This window comes from Schistocerca serialis, chromosome 3 (genome assembly GCF_023864345.2).
Source record: "Schistocerca serialis cubense isolate TAMUIC-IGC-003099 chromosome 3, iqSchSeri2.2, whole genome shotgun sequence".
NCBI classification, from domain to species: Eukaryota; Metazoa; Arthropoda; class Insecta; order Orthoptera; family Acrididae; genus Schistocerca; species Schistocerca serialis.
The window spans coordinates 509,437,376-509,464,400 of NC_064640.1; the positions used below are offsets into that span (position 1 = coordinate 509,437,376).

General features: G+C 42.8%; 1 protein-coding gene across 1 annotated transcript in view; it reads right to left on the reverse strand.

The window, feature by feature from the left end:
- LOC126470960 (Down syndrome cell adhesion molecule-like protein Dscam2) overlaps positions 1-5,801 on the reverse strand; it is a 971,805-nt gene extending 966,004 nt beyond the window's left edge. Inside the window, exon 1 of the mRNA XM_050099009.1 lies at positions 5,681-5,801. Within this exon, the coding sequence (XP_049954966.1) occupies positions 5,681-5,798 (118 nt within the window). The 5' untranslated portion in view covers positions 5,799-5,801. The remainder of the gene's footprint in view (positions 1-5,680) is intronic.
- Positions 5,802-27,025: the final 21,224 nt, after the last annotated feature.

Below are 27,025 nucleotides of genomic sequence, written 5' to 3' on the forward strand. Positions count from 1 at the left end.
AATTGAAATTCAACCCACCTCTCCTACTAAAATAAGGAAAACAATAAATTCACTCAAAAGTAAAAGCTCACATGGAATTGATGGCACTTCCAACAGAGTATTAAAAGCTTGTTTCCAGCAAATAAGTAGGTTTCTCAGCCACATATGTAGTAGCTCACTGAAACAGGTAATTTTTCTCGATTGATTGAAATACGCTATTGTTAAGCCATTGCATAAAACAGGGGATAGATCTGATGCTTACAACTACTACCAAATCTCAGTTCTGACAGCATTATCCAAAATTCTTTAGAAAGCAATGTATTCAAGAGTAGCATCACATATTTGTAGAATCGAAATACTAACAAAATGCCAATGTGGTTTTCAGAAAGGCTTTCCAACAGAAATTGCTATATAATCTTTCACTGATCAAATATTAAATGCATTGACTAGCCGAACATTACCCATTGGGATATTTTGTGATCTCTCAAAGGCTTTTTAATTGTGTGAATCATGAAATTCTTGTAGATAAGATTAAGTATTGTGGTACGAGTGGGACAGTGCACAAATGATTTGATTCATACTTAACTGGAAGAATGCAGAAGGTTGAAATTAACAGCACAGATAGTCTGCAAAAACCAGCAGAGTCCTCTAACTGGGGAGGTATCTCACAGGGTTCAGTCTTGGGTCCATTATTGGTTGTAATATATATTAACGACTTTGCACCGTATATTCATGAAGATACAAAACTAGTTCTTTTTGCTGATGATACAAGTATAGTAATCACACCCAAGAAGCAAGAATCAGCTGAGGAAATTGCAAATAATGTCTTTACGAAAATTATATAGTGGTTCTGTACAAATGGATTCTCACTAAATTTTTAGAACACAGTTTACAGAATTCTGTACAGTAAATGGCATAACACCATTGATAAACATAGACTATGAACGGAAGTCTGTTGCTAAGGCAGAATACTCAAAATTTCTGGGTTTGTGCATTTATGAGAAACTGAGTTGGAAGAAACACATCGATGCTTTGCTGAAACGGTTAGGTTATTGCAAATTTTGGTGATAAACATATTAGTGAACTAGCCTACTGTGCCTATTTTTATTTGCTGCTTTCGTATGGCATCATATTTTGGGAAAATTCGTCATTAAGAGAGAAAGTATTCACTGCAATAAAGCGCGTAATCAGAATAACAGCTGGAGCCCAACCAAGATCATCTTGCAGACATTTATTTAAGGAACTCGGGATATTCACAGTACCTTCGCAATACATATATTCACTTATGAAATTTGTCATTAATAACCCATCCCAATTCAAAAATAACAAAGAAGTGCATAGCTAAAACACTAGAAGAAAGGATGATATCCACTGTTTTGGATTAAATCTCACTTTGACACAGAAAGGGGTGAATTATGCTGCCACAAAAATCTGGCTGACACGTGCTTTGGTGGCTGTGAGAGCGATGGCCATGGGCGACATTAATGGGGCAGTTTTCTCTCATTCCTGAACATTGGCGCTGCAGTACGGCACAGTGTGCTGCGTGTGGACGACCGGAAAGTGAGTACCGGTAATTTGGATGTAAGAGTATTTTCAGCGATCTCATGCTCCTAACCTTGGATGGATCGCGTTTCTCAACACATCGCAGTGGTATCTGTTGTTACTATCCTATCACACTGTAGAAACTTTCCTATCTCGATCTTCGTCCTGGTGAAGCTGAGAGAACCAGCTAACTTTGAAATTCTATAGTAATTTAAGAAAAAGAAAGTACACTTAGCAGGCCTTTAGTGGTTGGGAAACCCATAACCGTGATGGTACAAATTCACGTCGACTTTTGAAACTACAACTATCATTTCATACATCACTGCTCCCAGTTGGGACATCAAATAATAACTGCTTTGGATTACTTAATGAAATTTCTCGTGGTGGTTAGGGGGTAGGGTTTGGAGTGACATGGAAAACCACTTAACCGAGCAATAAGTAAGGACAGATTATCCCCATACTCAATAATCCTCTCAGCAGAACAATAGTTTAAGGACCTGTCAATGAAAAGAGAACGATAGGTTGCCTTGAATGTATAATTTCCCTTGATGCAGTCAACTCTCAAGTCCACAGATGCTCTCTTTACGCTATTACTAACGTCCTGTACTGATGGTCACGTGCTCATTAAGTCGTAGTTGCCAGTGTTGTATTGCAAATTGGATATGCATGGTCATCACCTGCGGAGGTCTTTCGTTACAATCTTTCTGTGCACTGTGTGTTCGACGCAATTGTACCCTGGCCAGCATTAAAGTCTGATGCTAGTTCCTCCACAGCTCGCCGCCTGTTCTTTTTTACTAGTCTGTCCAGCCTACGACGTCCGACATTCGTAATGAGGGATGGTCGCCCAACCCCATGACGTCTGGACATGGTTTTACCCTTGCTTTGCCACGTGTTGAAGGTGCTCTCTACAGCACTCCTCGAACACCCGACAATGCTCGTGGCAAGCCTCCAGGGCATCACAGTCTGCCCTCAGTCAAACTCAGATAGATCGCGCGCCTTCCCCATTCTAAACGGACAGCACGCTCACTGGAGCTGCATGCGCTGTGCTCGTGTCTGACTATAATCCGTTCAACATAAGAATAAACCTGATGTGAGCAAACACAAACGCGATGATTGGTCAGAAGCCGTAGCACACGTACACTGGTGTTGTTACGCTCTAGGAAGTAGGTCCTACTTATGTATTGGATATCTTATTATTAAGTTACGTTAAGTGAAACTTTAAGATATTAAAATGTATTAACAGCCATCAACGGTTTTCTTAATCACGCTTTAGTTACCTTGTTTTAATTTCACAAATCGTGTACAATCACATCCTCTGCAGCGTTGTGGTCTGACTGCCGCGCTGTTAATGTGGCAGTATGAAAATGGCGGAGGCTGCTTTATGATCCGTAGTGAAACACAGACTTGGAATACGGTTGAAAAGTGCCGAGAAGTAAAGGCTGTTCTTAACGTTTTTCATATATTTAGGGAGATAATCGGCTTTGAAGTTTTCCCAGCGTTGTATACAGTATAATGTAGTTGGTAACGATTCCAACATGCCGGCACGGTAACTCAGGAGGTGTTCGGTCAGAGGGTTAGCAGCCCTCCGTAATAAAAAAACTGAGTTAATGGATCAACGACGAACTGAAACGAGTGTCTTGCGTCGTTCGCCACGAGCAGATGCAATGAACGAAAAAAAAAAAAAAAAAAAAAAAAAGGACTGAGTGAACGGATCAACGAAGAACCTGAACGGGTGTCGTCGGACGTCCGCCCCGGAGATATCCAACAAACATTATAGAGAACAAAATTAGATAAAAAAAAAACCGCAGTCGTTAGCGTACTGGACTCTGACCCACATGCGGTTATTCGCGCATAGGTGCGAATCACCCCAATGCAGTATTTTTTCTCGTTCGATTTCAAATACCTACAGTTCGCAATTATAAAATTCATCATCATTTTTTATGAATATTGCACGTCTTCTGGTTTCTAATTACGTATTGGACGCGAAATTCCTGTTTCCATTTCAAATACAAATTCTTAATTATCGACGTTTTATGAGAGACTGTTCATAAAAGTTGATTAAATTAAGAAAACATAATAATTTAATTTTGTAAGGCAGAAATAGAAAACTAAATTCTCTTTATTTGGACTATGTCTATCGTTTTATACCCCAGAGTTACGTAAGTATCGTAGAAACATGAAAAACAATCATTTTCACAACATCGAGCACATCATACAAATACTTTATTTTTACATTTGCTACTGTACCATTACAATATGAACCCAACAGAACTGATACGAAGCCAAGCTGTGGGATTTGGCCCAAGAAGTAAGGAGACCGTTAAGCTGCCAGACGTACTGGAACTAACGGACGCAGCTTTTTCACACTTCACTGCCGAGCGCTGGCGGGATATACAACGGCCCATCATAAAATAAGACTTCCAGACCTGAAATGTATTTCTCGGATTCGGATAAGGAAATAGCTAAGAGATTACCGGACAACTGACTTTAAGTAATACCTTCAGTGGGTTCAATATTTAGCCATACAGCGAAATCCTTCAATACTCTCTTATGTTACACACAGCTTATGCAGAAAAATTACCATGTGGTTTAGTCAGGAATTTTCATCATTCTTGTTTTTAATTACAATAGTACGCTAGCTAAAAACGATACCGTGTTGCGGTTTTCGTCTAGTTGTCTAACGAGCGTATTGTGGTATTGTGGGAGATTTGCAGTGTATTATTTCATTCCGCTTAAAAATTAAATGACATTCGAAGCTGTATTGCTACCGTGCTCGTCTCTTATGTGTGAACTACTGCTGACCACGTCACTGCAGGCTAGCTGTACCAGCTGACCGGCGAGTGCAGTCCAAGTTAAATGATCTGGCAAAGCTGTTGTCCCGTATTATCGCTAAGTCGATGCGCGCGTAACGCGCAACCAAAACTTACTCTTATTATCGTACTTTACAGTACTCGCGACAGCTTGGCTGCAGTCCCACGGGAAATGGAAATACACTGAGTTTCAAGCAAACGCGGAAGAATATATAGTGCAATGTTTACATCAGGTTTATTCTTATGATGAACGGATTACAGAAGTCATTCCTCGCCAGGTGACACTTCTATCGCCTGGATGGGTTTATATCGATAGTAGGTCGGTGGTCTTAATGTCCCGGCTGATCCGAGTAAATAGACTCGTAGCGCTATCCCCATCAGATCCAAGAGTCTTACAAACGATCACTTATCTCAATAATATCATTTCGACGTTCGTGCGACAATCAAAAGGGAGAACCCTTTTACAATCTTCCTCAGTGAAATGCTTTCGGTAGACAGAAATTAGTATTTTGGCCTCCGCCGACATTCTTGTGCTCCAAGAGCGCACATAGGGCGCCCCCCCCCCCCCTCCCACCACCGCCCACTCAGTGAAAGACGAAAAATGGTGTAATCATCATTTTCCTAGAAAGATTTAAAAGTCGGTATTATGCAGGTTTGTAACAAGTCTAAATTACAAATTTTCTACCGTTACTTACAAGTCGGTATTTGTCTTCGAAAATATTAGAAATACTCCTTAGCCCTAGTTCTAGTCTCCTTCCCCTACCAACTATAGTATTTTTGCACCTTCTTGTTCTCAGTGTCAACATGCCCCACGAACGCCTGTGTCGATGACAGTCACCCGTTTACTGCCTTCCAGTAAGACGCAAATTTCTTAGGGTATTTCGTCAAACCGGTAGACCTGCCTCTCCACTTTCATTTAGCATACAACGAAAAAGATATAATAGACAAATCCAACAAATAACGGATCATCTGTGGAACAGCATCAAGTAATCTTGAATAAGAAAATTATTAATTAAAAGTGGTGCGCGTCTTATTGTTTGACTCAGAAGATTTTACTCTGAGAAATAGAGCTCAGATATATTATTCATTTCCACGAAACTATATAGAAGAGAGGAATAAAATAAGAGGTAGAGCCGTAACAACAGAACGAGGGTTATTATATATAACGTACATACAAATGAGGCTTTAATAATTACGTTCTATCCGCGACACATACAAAGATTACAAAGAAGTCCGACGGTGCTGTCGTTTCAATTCGAGAAGTTTCTGAAATCATTTGCTAGTCGAATTTGAATAAATTACTGAACATGAATCAGGAATGGCAGAAGAAGAAGAAAGGAAGCTCTTACCTGTGTCTATATCGGTGACAATGCGATCGCGCGTACCACGTAACCATGACGTGACGGCGACGTAATCCCTGACAAAAGAGGGGACGTGACAGCGCAGCACAGCAGTGTTGCCAGCCATCACGAACTCGTCGTACACCTGCACCTCGTAGTACTGTTTCACCACCGCTGGAATATTAATAAAAAAACCTGTAGCTGCAGCAGCAGCATCATACAGCTAATGTAACTATTACATGGGTCAAATACTATAATAGGATATGTCAATTATTACCCGCAAAGTGGTTATAAAATTTAATTGTAATCAAATAGGAAACTTAAAAGAACATCATTTTTCGACATTGTCTCCTTGCGTTTCAACACACTTGGTCCATCGTTGTACAAGCTTCCTGATGCCCTCATAAAAAAAGGTTCTCGGTTGAGCTGCGAGCCAGAAATGCACCGCTTCTCTCACTGCTTCGTCCGAGGCAAATCGACGGCCCCTTAATGCCTGTTTGAGTGGACCAAACAAGTGATAGTCAGAAGCGGCAAGATCAGGACCATACGGAGAATGATCCAGTACTTCAGATTTGAGTTTCAGGAGCGTTTCAGCAGTGTGGGCAGCAGTATGCGGACGGGCATTGTCGTGCTACAACACAACACCTTTTGACAGCAATCCTCGGCGTTTGCTTCGAATTGCAGGCTTTAGCCTGGCAGTAAGCATCTTACTGTAAAGTACACTGTTTATTGTTGTGCCCCTTTCCCCATAATGTTCCAGTACTGGACCTTGTGCGTCCCAAAAAACGACAAGCATCAGTTTTCCTGCGGACGTTTGGGTCTTGAACTTTTCTTGCACGGCGAATTTGGATGTTTCCATTCCATACTCTGCCGTTTACTCTCCGGCCCATAATGATGGGTCCATGTTTCGTCATCAGTAATGATCCTGTCTAAGAAATTGTCCCCTTCGTTACAATAGCGGTCCAAATGTTTTTACAGATGTGCAAGCGCGTTTGTTTATGCAACTGTGTGAGTTGCTTATGGATGCATCTTGCAGAATCTTTATAAAACCGAAGTCTGTTGTGGATGACTTCGTAGGCAGAACCGTCACTAATCTGCAGCTTCGTCAATAGTTAATCGTCTGTCTCAGAGAATCATTTCACGTGAACGCTCAATGGTTTCTTCATTTGTGGCGGTAAACTGTCGTCCGGCTCCCTCATCGTGCGTAACACTTGTGCGACCATTTCCGAATTTTTAAATCCATTCGTAGACACTCCGTTGTGACAAAACGCTGTCCCCGTGCTATACCGAAAGTATTCGATGTATTTCGGCCCTGATACGCCTTGCGACCACAAAAAACGGATCACCGAACTTTGCTCTTCTTTGGTGCAAATGGACAGCGGAGCAGCCATGATTAAGTGCATGGCAGAGATAAAAAACTTAGTAGCTTGAAAATAGCAACAATATAACAACAAATAAACAAAGCGTGCGTCATCAACGAAAAACGAGAGTACTACCAAAATAAACAAAAATATAACTAAATTGCGGATAATAATTGACGTACCCTCGTAATTAAGTGTATTAAAGAAAATCCAGTAAAAGTTATGGGAGACCTGGATTCCGGAAGTGTGTTCAATATATTTACTGTAAAACTGCAAAACGCAATCGGTACGAATCAGAACTAGTATTTGAGAGTAACGTGTTTCAACCCACCGCCTGGCCACCCTGATCAAGGCTTCCCGTGTTTTCTATGAATGACTGTAAGTGAATGCAGGGACAGTACATTCATCACGTGTTTTATTTCTCTATCGTTCTGCAGATAAGCTAGTGCTTCATCTTTGACTATTTCGCGGTCGGTGAGATGTTAAAATATATCATTATTTCCATTTATTTTTTTCTGGCAACGAATTGACGGGCTTTTATGACAAGCACTGAACGCTGAAAACCAGAACATGCCACTTCTGGAAGCAATACAAGTTCTCGTATTAAGAACTAATGACTAAAGGCTAATAATGCTGCCGGATAGGTCTTTCGCGTCTCCAGTTTTTGTTTAATATTACGTGAAGGTAATTAAAACAGGGAAAATGTATTTTGCGTGCATAAGCGCCACACCAAAAGATGGAGAAGCACTTGCAAAATCAGAGAAACAAGAAACAATTAGAACGGTTGCGTTATTACCCCCGCGTACGACGAGAAGCTTAAGTGAAGCGGTTGGAAACTAATGCCGTCGAGGGTACTCCGGTTGAAACTCAGGAACGAGAGATGGTATCTATTCCGCAAATGATGCTATTGTATATTGAGACTTTGAAACCTCTCGATGTTGCCCTAATTTAGTGCAGCATTCTCTGTAGTTGGACTAAATCCAGGAACTGCACATGAGGTTGACTCACAAATGGACGCCGTACCCCAATGAAATAATTAGCCGGGGAATTGCGGTGTAAGTCTGTTCACAGAGAGAAGCCGGACGATTTCGATCCGCTCCGGCTGCTGCCAAGCTCAGCGATATAATACTGAACATTGCATATTCACTGATTGTTGTCACACTGTAGGTTTCAGTACTGGTTCCTTTTAATTTTAAATTGTCAATGAGAACTGATACGGAGTTAGTAGTAACAAGAAACTATCAACATCAAACCATTAGTTTCAGTTTAACGAATCCTGTACGTTTTTGTTCACCCATGTCTCAGTTTTTACTTACGTAAATTTCCAGTTCATAGCAGTTGGCACCTGGTACGGCGGCCACTAGATGACTCTGCCAACGCCATTTACAGCATAAACTGACACGTGAGAGTAAGCGCAATGCGAACTCTGCGTGACGTAAGTGCGGCTTGTTCCCCTTTTACTGCTGGTCACTACTTGGCAGCCAGTTTTTTGGGACGCAGTGGGTGGAGTCTGCTCCCTCTGCTGCCCACACCACCTCAGAATTCGTTCATATTCTTGTGGACAGAATGATAAGTCTTGATGTTTGTAGATGGAAGCATGAGCACGTGGACAGATTTCTAAGTTTTCCTCAAAATATTTAATTGGGGTCATATCGGGCGAACGCGCTACCCAGAAGTAGATTTTCTTTATCCTGCGTGCGAAAATGTCCCACGTAAATTGAGTGAGAAGTGTTATCAGCCTTCAACTGACCAGGCTCAATTGACCTTCATGAAAGGTCAAAGAAATCGAGTTATGTGAATAGAAAAATGAGCTCTCTTGTACGAAATTATCATCGGCAAGTCGTATACCCTGTTTACAAGGTGGGTTCACGGATTCGTATTCTCTGTTGTGTTGGCAGAAGAGCCAACGCCGTGTTACTAGTGGAGGCCGGAATGGACGCGTTTTAGCTCACACAGGTAAGGACTATACTGACGTGAGGTCTGGAACATGACAAGGAATTAGAATTCCGAAATCGGACGTAATTAGTTTGATACTTAACTTTAATCCATTAATGATGAACGTCGCTCTTTACGGTACATGATTCACAATATTATCTGTTCAGAACACATTCATAGTAACTGAATATGACAGAGTCGACGTCCGAGCTGGTCCGGCACCTGTTCTATCAGGGACAGATCTGGTAATCTTGGTGGCCACAGGAGTACCTCAGTATCCCACAGACAGTTCATAGAGGTAAGTGCCATGTGTGTACGAGTATTGTCCTGATGAAAAATGGCACCATGACTCTGTCTCATGAGAAGTAACATATAATGACGTAGGATTCCACGACGTACCGTTGTGCATGCATCCTGGTCGCGGCACCTCGCTGAGGCAGTCGTTTGTGTTGTGGTGTTAACGCCAGCCTACTAATGGGGAGGTAATTCATAGTCTGGCTGCTGCTACTCTCAAGATCACTGATGATGGATGACACAGAATGTTGTAGTGAGTATTGCTCCTCTTGGAGGGTAGGCGCAGATGTAAAAGAGTTAATATGTGCTCGCTGCACAACCTTTCTGTTTTGTTGGCAGAAGAGCCAACACCGTGTTACTAGTGGAGACCAAAATGCACGCGTTTTAGCTCACGCTGGCTGGCGTGAGGAGGGAAGAATTATACTGACGTGAGGTCTGGAACATGACAAGGAATTATAATTCAGAAAGCGGACGTAATTAGTTTCATACTTAACTTTAACCCATTAATGATGAACGTCGCTCTTGACGGTACATGGTTCACAATATTATCTGTTCAGAATAGTAACTGAATATGGCGCCTTGCTAGGCTGTAGCAAATGACGTAGCTGCAGGCTATGCTAAACTGTCGTGTCTGCAAATGAGAGCGTATGTAGTCAGTGAACCATAGCTAGCAAAGTCGGCTGTACAACTGGGGCGAGTGCTAGTGAGTTTCTCTAGACTAGACGTGCCGTGTGGCGGCGCTCGATCTGCAATCACTGATAGTGGCGACACGCGGGTCCGACGTATACTAACGGACCGCGGCCGACTTAAAGGCTACCACCTAGCAAGTGTGATGTCTGGCGGTGACACCACACTTTCCTTGTTGTGTTCAGGCGTGGTGGACTGGATACTTGATGACGACTATACCTGTAGTTCCTTTCCCAAATAGTCCAACACCGAACCACTATCACACTCGAACGCCCAACAAATGTGGCAGGATTCGACGAGTTGGGCAAATGAAGACCTACAATAAGGCCCTTTTCAAAATCAATCAGATACCGATAACACTGTTTCATTCGAGTACGAGACATCTTCGTGGCTCTCACAGTGACCACTCAATACCTCATGCTTTGCACGCCGTTTATATCCTTTACCAGATCTGGTAACAACAGTAAACAAGAAAAATGCTATTGCACTCTGGGCGCTGCATCTGTCACGGAAAGTTGCAACATTAATCGTTTACACAATCTCCGATTGTGTGTACCTGTACGAAGTTACAATGATGTACCACCATGTGTTCTGTATGCTTCATTTTTTTCGTCAGGCAGTGTGATAGATTTTGTTCCTTTTATAAGGAAGGCTTACGCTGTTGTCATAAAATAACTACACAAGTGGATTACGACCAGAGACATCTGATTCAAGGTCCTGTACCTTAAATGGTTCAAATGGCTTTAAGCACTATGGGACTTAACATCTGAGGTTATCAATCCCCTAGACATAGAACTAAAACCTAACTAACCTAAGGACATCACACAAATCCATGATCGAGGCAGGATTCGAACCTGCGACCGTAGCAGCAGAGCGGTTCCGGACTGACTACCTGAAATGTTGGTTACTTTTTTGCGAGTACTTTTTCATTTTCTCCTCATGGTCTCTCTGTCTCTTCTGTCCGCACTGTTGGTGTTCTTTTGTGCATTGTTATCATTTTATATCTCAATGGAAGGCAGGAAAGTAAATTAAAAAGGAAAATTGGTTTTAAACATCCTGTCGATGATGAGGTAATTAGTCATAGAGAAAAACCTCAGATTGGGGAAAAATGGGGAATTAAATCGGCCGTCCACTTTGAAAGGAGTGATTCCGGCATTCGCCTTTAATGATTTAGGGAAATTATAGAAAACATTTGATTTGAGTTGCCGTCCTTTCCAATACGACTACAGTGGGTTGCCACAGTGCCACTTCGCTCAGCATACTTGGGTAGTCGACGCAAGATCTGATAGAAGTACTGAGTGTGAGGCAGACATGACGTACCTATCAACCCATTTCTCCTAAGTAGTGGGTTTGTGTCTCTAATCACATATGCCTTTGACAAAGCTTGCACTTTTCCACCTTGATTATCGTACGTGTATGTAACTGCTTCGAAGAATAGACGCTGTTGACGTACAGGTAAATGATCTTGTCTGGCAGTGTGAATAACCATAACACTGATTCAATATTCTTCGTGGCACCCAGAGCATCAGCTGAATAACTGCTTTACGTTACATGGAAAAGTCGCTCATACTTCAGCTGCTTACGTTCTATACCTAAGGCGACAAGAATTCTTTTACACAAACTTCCAAAATTTTAAATTATCTGGCACTAGCATACATAATGAGCTGATACAAAACCGTTGAATAACTCGTACCTTCATATGGAAATGAACCTACGCTCATCTGCACCATTCACAAACGCATTCAGCGTTTAGTAACAAGAAAAGACTTGGCCATTCGTAGCAAATCTTTGCCCAATCTTTGACATATCTGTGATAATCGATTAGCATGAATGTGACTTCTCCTTTCACGTACTGCCCGATAGCTCTGAAAATGAAAACATTCGTCATCCTCTTGAGAAGGAAATGAATAAATTTATTCCACAGCATACGATTTTTGCTTACTGAGAGCACACGTTGTCAACTATTTCCTCTAGTTTCCACAGCATCACTAGTGGTCTGGTAACAAATTCCGATGTATATCTCTCAAAGGTTATAAATTGGTCTACGTAACTGGAGAAGAACATCTTTCTTCAAATGTAGCAGACGTAAATTGTTTATTGGCTTTAATACAGGCCCATGCATAATTAGGTATCTATACGAACCCAAACGATGTGACCTACGTCCGTACGTTTTTATAGGCGAACGGAGCGTTCCCTTTGACCACATATTTATTCCATTTCGTGCCAGTGACGTATGGCTGCAGAACACGTCAGTACATAATCAGAATTAATTGAAGGGAACAGATGAAGATATTTTTAAAGCGGTGACTGCGAAACACGAACATGAAAAGAAATGATGATAATAATAGTAATAATAATACGCCATAAGGATTAGATATGTGATAGGGAAAAGCTGGTGATCACGGTTGTTTGTTGTTTGGAACGAATCCGACATCTTCCTACAATGATTCTGAAAATTCATGAAAAACGGATGAGTAAATCATCAAGGTTAAATGATGAATAAAAGCCTAAATCCTGTGTGCATGAAAAGTTATAGGTCACTTCCCGAATCATATTAGTCAATTACAAATACCATAACACAACGATGTGCACTTACGTCACTTTCCAAGATGCTACTGCAGGCGGATGTAAAATGAATGTGCGCAACGGAAAATAATAAACGCTGAAATGATGATTTGGCCCTGTCTGACTGCCCCCTGAAGCAGATCTTGAGATCTCTTAATTCTTTTTCAGATATCAATTACAATCTAAATATAAATGAATGAGGAAGGAAACTAATAGTACTAAATGATAAGCGATGTTGCTCAATATATTTATTATAGATTAAAATCAACCTTTCAAGTATAATTCTCTATATTACCTAACTAAAATTGCAGATCAACTGCCCACTCTGCCACGCGATCTAACATAAATAACGCGAAATGACTGACATCATCTACGTACAAAACACTAGAAGACACTACTTCCAAAATGATCTACAGTGGTGTGGAACCTCAGTGGAAATAAACTAACGTGATCACAGCTGTTTAGCTTTAAAGCCCTAATAAGCCGAAGCAATTTGGGTTATCACCGTATGTACTGCGTCTGGTGGGTCAGCGTCCTGGTTCTCGTACACGTCTGCATCGATGGAAGAACTTCAGCCACAAAATAAAATCTTCCAAACACTAGGACTGCAGAAGGCGGTCCTCTGACTAATACAGTCTGTTACTGTCTTCTCTCTGTGTTCTACACACGAGAAACGCGAACTCCCAGCCACAAGGACGGAGTTCAGGTATCGTCTCAACGTAGTATAGGCAGAAGGAGTGCCCTCAATTACTGAGCGTTGCGTACTCAACGACGACTTCCAACCCGGAGATGAAGTCCAGAATCGTATAGGTTCGCAACAGTACAGTGCCTAACCGTTCTAACTATAAACCCTCCTGAGAGAAAAGACAGCAAGTCCGTCTGTACCAACAAAGATGATACCGAGCGACCGTCACACACGGGTGCTCACCATGGAAGACCACGTCTCTCCACTGCTGTCTTCCCAGCAAAGCTCGACCCCCCACCATCGTAATTCCGAAAACGAATCATATTCCCGAAACCACGGAATATTCTCCCTCTCTACAGATTCTTCCAAACGCCGACCGACCATAATTTAGTCTTTTGTCGTCCAGCGTGGAAAGTTTGCAAGGAAAACCTATACTCGTACAATGGTACGCTTCTGAGTAAAAATCCTTGGAAATAACCCATCCTGCGTGGTCACCGGTGTGCCGCTTCTTCGTTCCTCCCACCTGCGTCCAAGATTTACAAAGTTCGGAAGTATTATCCGGTTATTCTTCCGGCCCTACTACAATAGCTGCCGGTCGCGACTCTATTGTGTCCCGGCGCTCAGGTGTCTCAAAGTCCGCCTTGCTACTTCCTATGTTAAAGTAGGACCAACACACCTGTGTGGGCCTTCCATCCAGAGCTTGAGTTCCGCCTGCCGTTTCATCTCCACTGGCGTTCCAACTTCTACTAGTATAGGCAATCATTCATTACGCAGTTTTGATAATAAAGGCACTCCGTCGGCATTCATACAATAAGCGTTAGCAATTATTTACAAGGCGTACGTGACAATGTCTGTCTTCTTTATGTATTCATATATACGATGTACAACTTATCAAACGATACCTAATTGTGTTTGTAGATTACGGCAAAGTAGGTGGATGGGTGCTTGTAAGGTGCGAAATTATAGCCACCTTACAACTTAATTATGAATATAAAGGGAAGGCAGGTTAGAGTTTACCATCCCGTCAGTGAAAACGATGAAAGTTCGGCAGAGGAGTACTCCCTGGGAGAGGAATAATTTTTTGGGTGGGAATGGGGTGGAGGGAGGAGGAGGAGGAAAACTGGGCCACTTCCTTTTTTAAGGAATTATTCTTCCTACATTATCCTAACTGATTTACAGATGCCACTACAGACTAACTTTGTATTGCCGAACGATGCAAGACGCCGCTACCCCCCCCCCCCCCCTCGCCCCCTTCCACAAGAACATCGAGTACCTTAAACAATGCAGTGCTTCGATCGGTCAGGTATGAACAGTATTTTCAACTTTTCTTTCGTTTTGTTTATTATGTGGACCTAAATTAGTTCTTTAGGAGAAGAAGGAATTTGAAAGCAGAAAATCATCAAATCTCGTTTCAAATCGAGCAGTGTGTCACTAAAGATACCTTTACACAGACAACAGAAATTGCATAAAACCGAAAATACAACCCGGAAATGTTGACTAGAAACACTGCCTCCCATACGAGATTCAGCTAATTGATGGCAACATTTACGGCGACTGATTCTCGGCAATGTATCGTGCAATATATTTCCGACTTACACGGTCCGCATTATTGACGAGAAATCGACGAAAGCGAGCTATGGGGAATAAACGAGCTTTCTTGTCTTGCATTCTGTAGGAGAATAAGTTATCAAAATACACTGACGTAAAAAATGTAACACCGAAAAATAATTAATATAGAGAAATGAACTTTCGGGAATACATTTGTCTAGGTAACAAGTTAAGTAACATTGCAAGATCACAGGTTAATACAAGCGCGAAATAAGCTATTGCAAATGTGAAATGCTGCTACATTAATAACTAGTGTAACCGCCATAATGTTGAATGCAAGCATGCAAACGTGCATGCATTGCGTTTTACGGACGCTGGACGTCAGTTTGTGGGCTAGAGCTCCATGCCAGTCGCACTTGGTCGGTCAATTCAGGGACAGTTAATGCCGTTTGTGGATGACGCTGGAGTTGTCGTCCGATTATGTCTGATATGTGCTCTATTGGTGACTGATCTGGTAATCGATCAGGCCGAGGTAACGTATCGACACTCCGTAGAAAATATCAGCTTACAACAGCAATATGTGGGCGACCGTTATCCCGCTGAGAAACACCCCCTTGAATGCTACTCATGAATGGCAGCATAACAGGTCCAAGAACTAGGTTGGCGTACAAATTTGCAGTCTGAGTGAGTGGGAAAATCACTAAACACCAAATCACTCCCCAGATATAACTCTAGGTGTAGGTCCAGTGTGTCTAGCAAGTAGACAGGTTGGTTGCAGGCTCTCAACTGGCCTCCTTCTAACCAACACTCGGCCATGACTGGCATCGAGGCAACACCAGCTTTCATCAGAAAACACAACAGATCTCCACCATGTCCTCCATTGAGGTTTCGCTTGCCACCACTGAAGTCGCAAATGTCAGTGGTTTGTTTAAGTGCTATCTTTGAAGTAACCGATATGATGTGTCACTGTAGTGACTATTGCGGCTCAAATATCTGCTGAAGATGTAGTGCCAGAGCCACAATCCGATCACAACATTTTTCCCTCGCAGTACTGCAACGTGGCCGTCCAGAGCCCGGTATCCTAGCGACCACACATTGTCGTGTCCACCACTGCCAGTTGTCATGTACAGTAACTACATTCCATAATGACGTCTTTGCCGCTTTAATGGCGCTCTTGACTAACATCAGTTCACCACGTCATACCTCAAAGGTAGCTAACGCTCACGACCGTTGCAGCTTAAGTTTAAAGAAAACCTGATTTGCTTTCTCATAATGGCGCTACTAGCGCCACTCTTTCGCGACTGGCGCGAAATCTGAATAGACATCATCTTTCAAAAAATGGTTCAAATGGTTCTGTGCACTATGAGACTTAACTTCTGAGGTCATAAGTCCCCTAGAACTTGGAACTACTTAAACCTAACCAACCTAAGGACATCACACACATCCATGCCCGAGACAGGATTCGAACCTGCGACCGTAGCAGTCGCGCGGTTCCACACTGTAGCGCCTAGAACCGCTCGGCCACCCCGGCCGGCTAAACAGTAATCAAAAAAAGGGCAGTTGGCAAGTTGTTGCCCATGAACATGAAATCACAATTGATGAAGCTTTAAAATGTTTTATAGTACTTAACCTTTCTAAAATAAAGTTTTAGCTCACTGCTGCAGAACTTCTACTACGACGGTAGCAACGAGAACGTCATTTCTGAGACAGCTGTCTTGTATATACTACTTCCCTTCTCCATAGGGTTGGCTTGGGTTGTTTTGGGGAGGAGACCAGACAGCGAGGCCATTGGTCTCATCGGATCAGGGAAGGAAGTCGGCCGTGCCCTTTCAAAGGAAACATCCCGACATTTGCCTGGAGCGATTTAGGGAAATCACGAAGACCTAAATCTTTTTGCGAACTTCTACATTCTTGCAAACAACGAAGCAATCGAGTGCCTTTACACACGAGTCCTAACTTTCCAAGAGAAACGAAATAATATCCTTTCACCTTTCAAATTATGTGACTTGGCATTTCAGTGCTGCCGGCGTGAGACATAGGACGCAAGCCAGAGAGTGAGAGGGTAACATTCACAGACATGGTTGGAGATACATGTGGCCCGACCATAGGCAATATTCTACACCCTTGGAGGACAACGCCGCAACAACTAGGTCATACTTCGGCAACTACTTGCAATAGCCAACATCATCAGCAGTATTTTCCGGACATTTGGCAGTATTTGCATCTGTTGCAACGGCTTTGCAGCAATATTGATGACAAAATTACGGGCACCACATATTGATGTAAGATATGGCGTCTGTAAAAGCCCATTAATACCATTACCGTCTGTGGTAGCCTATTGCAAAATTTAAAGTTTTTGAATGACAAGTTCTCGGTTTTATTGTACCGTCTTTATCAGCAGGTGACTATCATAACTGATACTGTGGCGGTTTACAGCGTGTAACAGTTGAACGAAATCCTCATGCTGGCGACATACCTAGGAGCTTCAATAACACAGGTCAAAACTTTACGTCAATTATAATGAAGATTTCTGTAATACGCACCCGTAAATTTCAGATATGTGTCCTATTTAGTGTTAAATCTGTATGGAAATTTTCCGGTAGAATAGTAGCACCCCGATGAGTTGTGTACAGCTACTTAGCATGAGCACTGCCTGTACGTATCAAAGCTGATGACGTGCACTGAATTCGATTACGATAACTATAAAATAAATAAGACACATGATGTGGAGAAAGAACTTTAATATCAACTCGTCCTAACCCAAAGAAATCTGGAAGAATAGTGACAAGCTGAAGACCTTGAAAAATCTTTGTAATGTAATTCATTATTATAACTACCTGTAAATCTTTGAGCCACGTAATATGTTGTGAATCTGACGTGAAAAGAAAGGTAATGTAAATTGCTTGGGTTAGAGACTACCTGCCTAGTCTGATTTGGAAAATTCTTAGGCTGTATGACAATATACGTATAAAGGGTGTTACAAAAAGGTACGGCCAAACTTTCAGGAAACATTCCTTACACACAAATAAAGAAAAGATGTTATGTGGACATGTGTCCGGAAACGCTTAATTTCCATGTTAGAGCTCATTTTAGTTTCGTCAGTATGTACTGTACTTCCTCGATTCACCGCCAGTTGGCCCAATTGAAGGAAGGTAATGTTGATTTCGGTGCTTGTGTTGACATGCGGCTCATTGCTCTACAGTACTAGCATCAAGCACATCAGTACGTAGCATCAACAGGTTAGTGTTCATCACGATCGTGGTTCTGCAGTCAGTGCAATGTTTACAAATGCGGAGTTGGCAGATGCCCATTTGATGTATGGATTAGCACTGGGCAATAGCTGTGGCGCAGTACGTTTGTATCGAGACAGATTTCCAGAACGAAGGTGTCCTGACAGGAAGACGTTCGAAGCAATTGATCGGCGTCTTATGGAGCACGGAACATTCCAGCCTATGACTCGCGACTGGGGAAGACCTAGAAGGACGAGGACACCTGCAATGGAAAGGCAATTCTTCGTGCAGTTGACGATAACCCTAATGTCAGCGTCAGAGATGTTGCTGCTGTACAAGGTAACGTTGACCACGTCACTGTATGGAGAGTGCTACGGGAGAACCAGTTGTTTCCGTACCATGTACAGCGTGTGCAGGCACTATCGGCGGCTAATTGACCTCTACGGGTACACTTCTGCGAATGGTTCATCCAACAATGTGTCAATCCTCATTTCAGTGCAAATGTTCTCTTTACGGATGAGGCTTCATTCCAACGTGATCAAATTATAAATTTTCACAATCAACATGTGTGGGCTGACGAGAATCCGCACGCAATTGTGCAATCACGTCATCAACACAGATTTTCTGTGAACGTTTGGGCAGGCATTGTTGGTGATGTCTTGATTGGGCCCTATGTTCTTCCACCTACGCTCAATGGAACACGTTATCATGATTTCATACGGGATACTCTACCTGTGCTGCTAGAACATGTGCCTTTACAAGTACGACACAACATGTGGTTCATGCACGATGGAGCTGCTGCACATTTCAGTCGAAGTGTTCGTACGCTTCTCAACAACAGATTCGGTGACCGTTGGATTGGTAGGGGCGGACCAATTCCATGGCCTCCACGCTCTTCTGACCTCAACCCTCTTAACATTCATTTATGGGGGCATTTGAAAGCTCTTGTCTACGCAACCTCGGTACCAAATGTAGAGACTCTTCGTGCTCGTATTGTGGATGGCTGTGATACAATACGCCATTCTCCAGGGCTGCATCAGCGCATCAGGGATTCCATGCGACGGAGGGTGGATGCATGTAACGGAGGACATTTTGAACATTTCCTGTAACAAAGTGTTTGAAGTCACGCTGGTACGTTCTGTTGCTGTGTGTTTCCATTCCATGATTAATGTGATTTGAAGAGAAGTAATAAAATGAGCTCTAACATGGAAAGTAAGCGTTTCCGGACACATGTCCCCATAACGTATTTTCTTTCTTTGTGTGTGAGGAATGTTTCCTGAAAGTTTGGCAGTACCTTTTTGTAACACCCTGTATATAGTCGACATAGCCTAAACCAGAGACGGTGGTAATGTTGAACTCTGTGATCTGGAGAGATGTCTACGTTCCAACTCATCCGAAAGGTGCTCCATTGGGTTCAGGTTGGGAGTCAGGACAGGACTGCCTATTTCAGGAGTGGTATTATCCACAACCCACTGCCTTCCAAATGCTGCTTTGTGACAGGGTGCATTGTCATGCAGATACAATCTTCACCCTCTGTCAGCGACACAGCATTGTAAAATGTGTTCATATCACTCCGAATTTATTCTTTTCTTAACCACGGAACCCAGCTCCATACCATAACATCACTCCTCCAAACATCATTATTGAAAATACATATGGTGGCAGGTAATCCTGTTGCTACCATCGGATTACCGCACCGTATATCAAGGTTAACCACTCCAAATCACTCAGTTTCCTGTCATCCACTGTCCACTAGCGTCACTCTTTACAACACCTCGAGCGTCGCTTAACACTGGCTACAGAAATGTGAGGCTTGTGAGGAGTTGCTCGACATCTGTGCTCCAGACTTTTTAAGGCCCTATGCATTGCCACTGGTCTAGCGGAACTGCTGACACCACTTCGGCACTCAGGCATGATTCCTTCCGCTGATTTCATTAACATTTTTACAACTACCCACGACAGTGCTCTACGGTTCCTGTCCGTCAGTATAGGAGATCCCTTCGCATTTCCAGTTGCCAGTCACAGGACCCACAGGTGGCATGGGGAGATTTAGAGAGGTTTAGATGTCCCTGAAGGATTTGTTTCTTTTCTCAGCTGCCAGTTAATAACATGTTCGAAGTCACTGAACGACTAATTCTTCTTTTACAGCTTTTCTACCAACGACACAAAACTCCCTCCCTCCTTTTATACTGACCTGCAGTCGTCAGAACCACATTCCATATTACTTAGGGTGTCCGAATACTTTTGATAAGAACGTGAATTTAAAAACTCTTGACTATGACGCTTTTAATGCATAAAATTTCCTCACGTGTAATTAACAATGGAAACAGTAAGTCAACCTGACACTTCATGATCAAAATGAACAAGGATATGTACAACAATCTGACCATCAAATTTGTCGCGAAAAAAATACAAACTGAAAAGTAGGAAGGTATGGCAAACAAAATTGGTACGAATTATCAAATGGTTCAAATGGCTCTGAGCACTATGGGACTTAACTTCTATGGTCATCAGTCCCCTAGAACTTAGAACTACTTAAACCTAACTAACCTAAGGACATCACACACATCCATGCCCGAGGCAGGATTCGAACCTGCGACCGCAGCGGTCGCGCGGTTCCAGACTGTAGCGCCTTTAACCGTTTGGCCACCCCGGCCGGCTGTACGAATTATCATGAGTAAAACGGACACCAAAACTAGCTGAAATTAGCAACAGTTTACGCGATTTGGGTAATACTCGTTATTGTTTTGCTATTTAAATGGTAGACGAAATGGACGATAAGAAAATGTAGAACGACCAGCGAAAATGAATGTAGATGAATATGATAAACATACAAGTCGATGGACAAAACTGTGTGTTTATACTAATCGAGAGAACAAATTTCGTCAAAAGAGGCGAACTCTTACGAAAAATCCTAAACACAAGGAAATTCATTCGAGTAAAATGGATGCAAAAATGGTATGTCAAATATGAAGCACTAATTGTATGCTGTAAAGCATTCATTATTTTGGTATAAACAATGGAAAATTACGAACTGTTCGTTATAATAGTGAAAAAGTGAAACAACGTGACCCAGAGAGTTTCATTCTGTCAAGATTACAGAATGATCCTCACTTTTGTTTTATACACCTGGCTTAAGCCGTCATCCTCATGCGAGAAGAGATCCTACTCTGCCTTTTCTGCTGCGCCGTAAGCGAGAAGAGTTCCTGTAGTGTAAGTGGAGAATCTGATATGGTGGCAGCTAGACCTGAAGTTGGCACAAAGCTTCATGTTTTACTCGTGGATTCTGCTCATCGTGATGTAAATCACAGGAAACAGTACATTAAGTTAACAGAGAAATATTTCCCTCCACTAACTTCTGTGAATTTGAATCCTCAGAATGCCTATACTCACACAACAAAGCTGTTTTAGTAACCACTTCTCAGGACGTCCCTATTCAGAACCAGTAAGAGTTGCCACGGTTTCGTATTTATTTCCATGTTGGGGAGAGCGATTTTACTGCGTCTATAAAAATGCCCAAGAGTTCGGATGTTCGAATGTTGAAATGATTTCTCATGTCCTGAGAATTCACAAGGTCACGCATGAGAAACTACAGTTATAAAAAAATTAAGTATGCGATGTAAATTGCAAGCGGTGGGGCGGAGAAAGGAAAGTCAAGGGAAGGAACTAATGATTTCAGCTGCATCGGGATTTTATGTGCAATTAGCGTCGTCGAATGGAAATGTATGCCGGACCAGGACCCGAGATCTCCTGCCTACTAGACAGTGGTAACCACTGTGCCACCTGCACACAGTGTTAATCGTAAATGCGAGGATCACGACACGCTTCTCGGCCGACTCACATTCTAACCTAGAGCCACCTACTCGCAGTCCCCGTCCAGGACCTCCATGCTCGCTAATTTTAGATTCCCGCTGCAGATCGAAATCTGCAATGTGTATCTGCAATGAAGGTTGCGGATTCATTGCCTATCGAGGCGAATCAATTACGTGCATGCATTACACTACACATTCATATAATGAAGTGTATTGTTCTGAAAACAGATGAAGTAGTATACATACTATAATCAGTGGTTGCTCTTTCTGAACACATTTTCCTGCCACAAGAGTAAGCGGAAACATCAACATCAGTGTTAATCCTAGCACATAGTGTTGGAGTCTGAAAGATAAAAGAATGATCTTCATAAGCAGAAGCCTTCGGATAATTAACAAATATTATCTCGATTAAATAAAATGATGAAGATGCAAAAAGTGGAGAAATGACTCATGAAGATAACGATTAATTTTGGGTAGCAAGTGACTCACAAACAGTTTAAAATGGTACTTGTTTTTGACGATATAAAATGAGGAGGAGAGTGTTCCCTATGTAATTGTTCTCTCTCTCTCTCTCTCTCTATCTCTCTCTGTCTTTCTCTTTCTGCATATCTGCTAAAGGAAAGATTTAGGGTGTAGATTGGTTCAAATGGCTCTGAGCACTATGGGACTCAACATCTGAGGTCCTCAGTCCTCTAGAACTTAGAACTACTTAAACCTAATTAACCTAATGACATCACACACATCCATGCCCGAGGCAGGATTCGAACCTGCGACCGTAGCGGTCACGTGGTTCCAAACTGAGGCGACTAGAACCGCACGGCCACACTGGCCGGCTAGGGTGTAGAGATTCCGTTGATTGATGAAGATGGTATGGTGCAAATTCTAGCATATTCCTCCCTTTTTTGCCTTCGTAATATTTTTATGTTTCACCCTACCTCGTTCGCTGTCATATGCCTCAGACTGTGGACTCACAACAGATATGAGTACATAGAGCGATAAGTCAGAACATTACGACCACCAGCTTCTGCCCAGTTATGACCACAGGCTTAGAACGAAATACAGCAGCGAATGCGAATCTGCCTGATAAGGATTCGACAGTTCCTTAGGAGGATTATTGGGATACCCCAGATGTCTAGGTACAGGTCGCGCTATACCCGTAAATAGCTGGCTGGTGGTTTTTGAGAGTGGGTCTGGCGCCCTGGCGTCCGATAGCGTCTCATGTCTGTTCTATCGGGTTCTGATCAGGCATATTTGATGGCCAAGATATCAACCTCAGTTCACTATTATGCGTGTCACGCCCCACAAACCACTTTAGCAAAAAAAAAAATTCGTTCAAATGTGTGTGAAATCTTATGGGACTTAACTGCTAAGGTCATCAGTTCCTAAGCTTACACACTACTTCATCTAAATTATCCTACGGACAAACACACACACCCATGCCCGAGGGAGGACTCGAACCTCCGCCGGGACCAGCCGCACAATCCATGACTGCAGCGCCTGAGACCGCTCGGCTAATCCCGCGCGGCCACTTTAGCATGACAATTAAAATTCTTCTGGTCTTTGTACCGAATCACTGTACAAAATACTTTAAATATAAAGTGTAAAACCGACGTTTCGGCCGTATTACAACGGCCTTCCTCAGGGCAAGATAGGTTTTTCAAGAGGAAAGGTGCCCTATTTATTGCAGGCGATCCGATTCAGCACGTCATATTTGTGGAACTTTATTGACCCTACAATATAATAAGCTAGTGATGACGAAATGGAGAGGGTAGGAAGGGAGCTATTCGTGGACTGTTCGGCGTGTCAGTGATTGTCAATAGACTGCAGATAACGTTGGCATCCGGTGGGCATTTTTTCTTCTTGGTTTTTGGCGGAAATACTGACAGCTCCTTTTTAGATGTTTGTTTAGGATGTCGGGTCGGTGCTCGGAGAGGCTACTGTTCGCTGCCCGTCGGACTAGGCTAGGCTAGACGCCATCCAGGACGCCATAAGTTTGTAGCCATCCTCTCTATTAATGTTATCAGGCAGCTTAATAATTTGAGTCATCTCTTGTATTGTGCGTACACTACTCTTTCGCCACCAGATATGCGTATTGGAACATGATACGTTGTCCGATTTCGTGTGCTGTGAAAATCGCACATTGCGTTCATGTTCTGCTATCCGTATACCGATTTTATTTTATTCTGGATGGCCTTGGTTACCTATCGCATAACGTTGTTGGCATAACTGTTGGCGCGTAACGTGTGGTGGAGGGGCTCAATTCTTCTTTGATGTTGTCAGTGTCACTAAAATGTTAGGCACGGGTGGTCATCGTGTGCAGAACTGAGTATTTCTGATCTGGGTAATTGTGACTCTCCCTGTTCAGGTACCGATTTGTGTGGGTTGCCTTCCGTTACACTTTGTATTTCAGCGTACCTTCCGCAGTTCTATATACCTCGACGTCCAAAAGTGATAACACACTGTCCTTTTCGGTTTCGAGGGTGAACTTTATACTCTTATGCAGGCTGTTTAAACGCTGAAGGAAGCTTCCCAACTCCGCCTTTCCGGTGCCCAGATAACAAATGTGTCGTCTACATACCGTACCCAGCAACGGGGGTGTAACAGCGCCGAAGATAGGGCCCTTTGCTCAAAAGGTTCCATGAATATGTCCGCAGTGACTGGGGCTTTGCGAGACCCACTGCCACTCCATCTACGTAATTCAGGCTTTCGCAGCAAACGCGCTCGGCGCGCAGACGGTGAGCGCGGGCCTGCGAGCAGAGAAGATCGTCGTTGTATCCCCTGTCGCATTATAGATCAGTTACTTCACGCTGCAGATCAGCGCGAATTGGTTACTGAAAGTTATGTGATTATCCCATTCAGTTGAGCTACGAATTCTGATTTTTTTCCTTCAAAATGACCGGACCTCCATCTATGTACATATAAACTAAACCATTTCATGACAAACCTACATTTTCTACACTTCCTTCAACGTTGCTAATGTTGTCAAATTCAGCTCTGTGCCGGCGATAGCGACACATTCATAGAGCGCTAAGGAATAGGCAACACATTCTTCACAAAGGTTTTAGAAGTTCATCTACATCTACATCCATACTCCGCAAGCCACTTGACGGTGTGTGGCGGAGGGTACCTTGAGTACCTCTATCGGTTCTCCCTTCTATTCCAGTCTCGTATTGTTCGTGGAAAGAAGGATTGTCGGTATGCTTCTGTGTGGGCTCTAATCTCTCTGATGTTATCCTCATGGTCTCTTCGCGAGATATACGTAGGAGGGAGCAATATACTGCTTGACTCCTCGGTGAAGGTATGTTCTCGAAACTTCAACAAAAGCCCGTACCGAGCTACTGAGCGTCTCCCCTGCAGAGTCTTCCACTGGAGTTTATCTATCATCTCCGTAACGCTTTCGCGATTACTAAATGATCCTGTAACGAAGCGCGCTGCTCTCCGTTGGATCTTCTCTATCTCTTCTATCAACCCTATCTGGTACGGATCCCACACTGCTGAGCACTATTCAAGCAGTGGGCGAACAAGCGTACTGTAACCTACTTCCTTCGTTTCCGGATTGCATTTCCTTAGGATTCTTCCAATGAATCTCAGTCTGGCATCTGCTTTACCGACGATCAACTTTATATGATCATTCCATTTTAACTCACTCCTAATGCGTACTCCCAGATCATTTATGGAATTAACTGCTTCCAGTTGCTGACCTGCTATATTGTAGCTTAATGATAAGGGATCTTTCTTTCTGTGTATTCGCAGCACATTACACTTGTCTACATTGAGATTCAATTGCCATTCCCTGCACTATGCGTCAATTCGTTGCAGATCCTCCTGCATTTCAGTACAACTTTCCATTGTTACAACCTCTCGATATACCACAGCATCATCCGCAAAAAGCCTCAGTGAACTTCCGATGTCATCCACAGGGTCATTTATGTATATTGTGAATAGCAACGGTCCTACGACACTCCCCTGCGGCACACCTGAAATCACTCTTACTTCGGAAGACTTCTCTCCATTGAGAATGACATACTGCGTTCTGTTATCTAGGAACTCTTCAATCGAATCACACAATTGGTCTGATAGTCCATATGCTCTTACTTTGTTCATTAAACGACTGTGGGGAACTGTATCGAACGCCTTGTGGAGGTCAAGAAACACGGCATCTACCTGGGAACCCGTGTCTATGGCCCTCTGAGTCTCGTGGACGAATAGCGAGAGCTGGGTTTCACACGATCGTCTTTTTCGAAACCCATGCTGATTCCTACAGAGTAGATTTCCAGTCTCCAGAAAAGTCATTATACATTCCAAAATTCTACAACTGATAGACGTTAGAGATATAGGTCTATAGTTCTGCACACCTGTTCAACGTCCCTTCTTGAAAAAGGGGACTCTGAACGTCGTCTGCCGTAAACTGTGTGGGACGTATGACTGATGTTTGATAACGGTACCATATGAAATTGTTCGATCTGAAGTGCAGATAAACGTTTAGCTGAAACTAAGAAGCATTCTTCCATTGAATCACAAACGGTTACAAAGTGGCACACTTACTCCTCTTCCTCTTTAGGGAGAGTTTTCTGTTACTCGTAAGTTTTAAAACGTCTTGTACAGGTTTAGGTCCCTCACATTTTGCGTTTATGTATTCTTTGATGTGGTAAGACACGTAGTGCCTTTATAACATCAATTTTCTGAAAATATTTAACGTCTTACGTCACACTAAACACTTTACGAACTCATCTTTTTATGTAAAATGATAAGATTCCTCGGACTGTGGACTGAAGTGCGAAGACACTGTCCATTTTACACAATGCGACTCGCTATTGCAATTATAAGGAGGCATTGCTATCAGAACTGACCTCTACTTCACATTTGGCTCTTCTCTCGTGTTGTCGTTAGCATACAATGCGCTCACATTTCCCTCACTCTCCACCACGCTGCAATCTACCCAGTTCGCGAGGAAGAGTGTGGGTAGACGCGACTGCTCATGCTCAAATTCAAGGAGTTGTTAAACCCCGATTCTAATTTTTCGTAGTATTTTCCTCGCCAGGTGAAGTATGTTGATGAATAAGACAAGAGAAGAAAGAAAGGAAGAGAAGTTTCCGCTAACGTCTTACCGTACGTGAAATGCGTGAAGAGTAGCTAGGCAACGTACTCCGCCGACGAGGATTCAAACCGATTTCCCGCAGCAGCCGCAGTATCATCGACATGATAGATTTCACCAAGGATGAAGTGCACAAAAATAA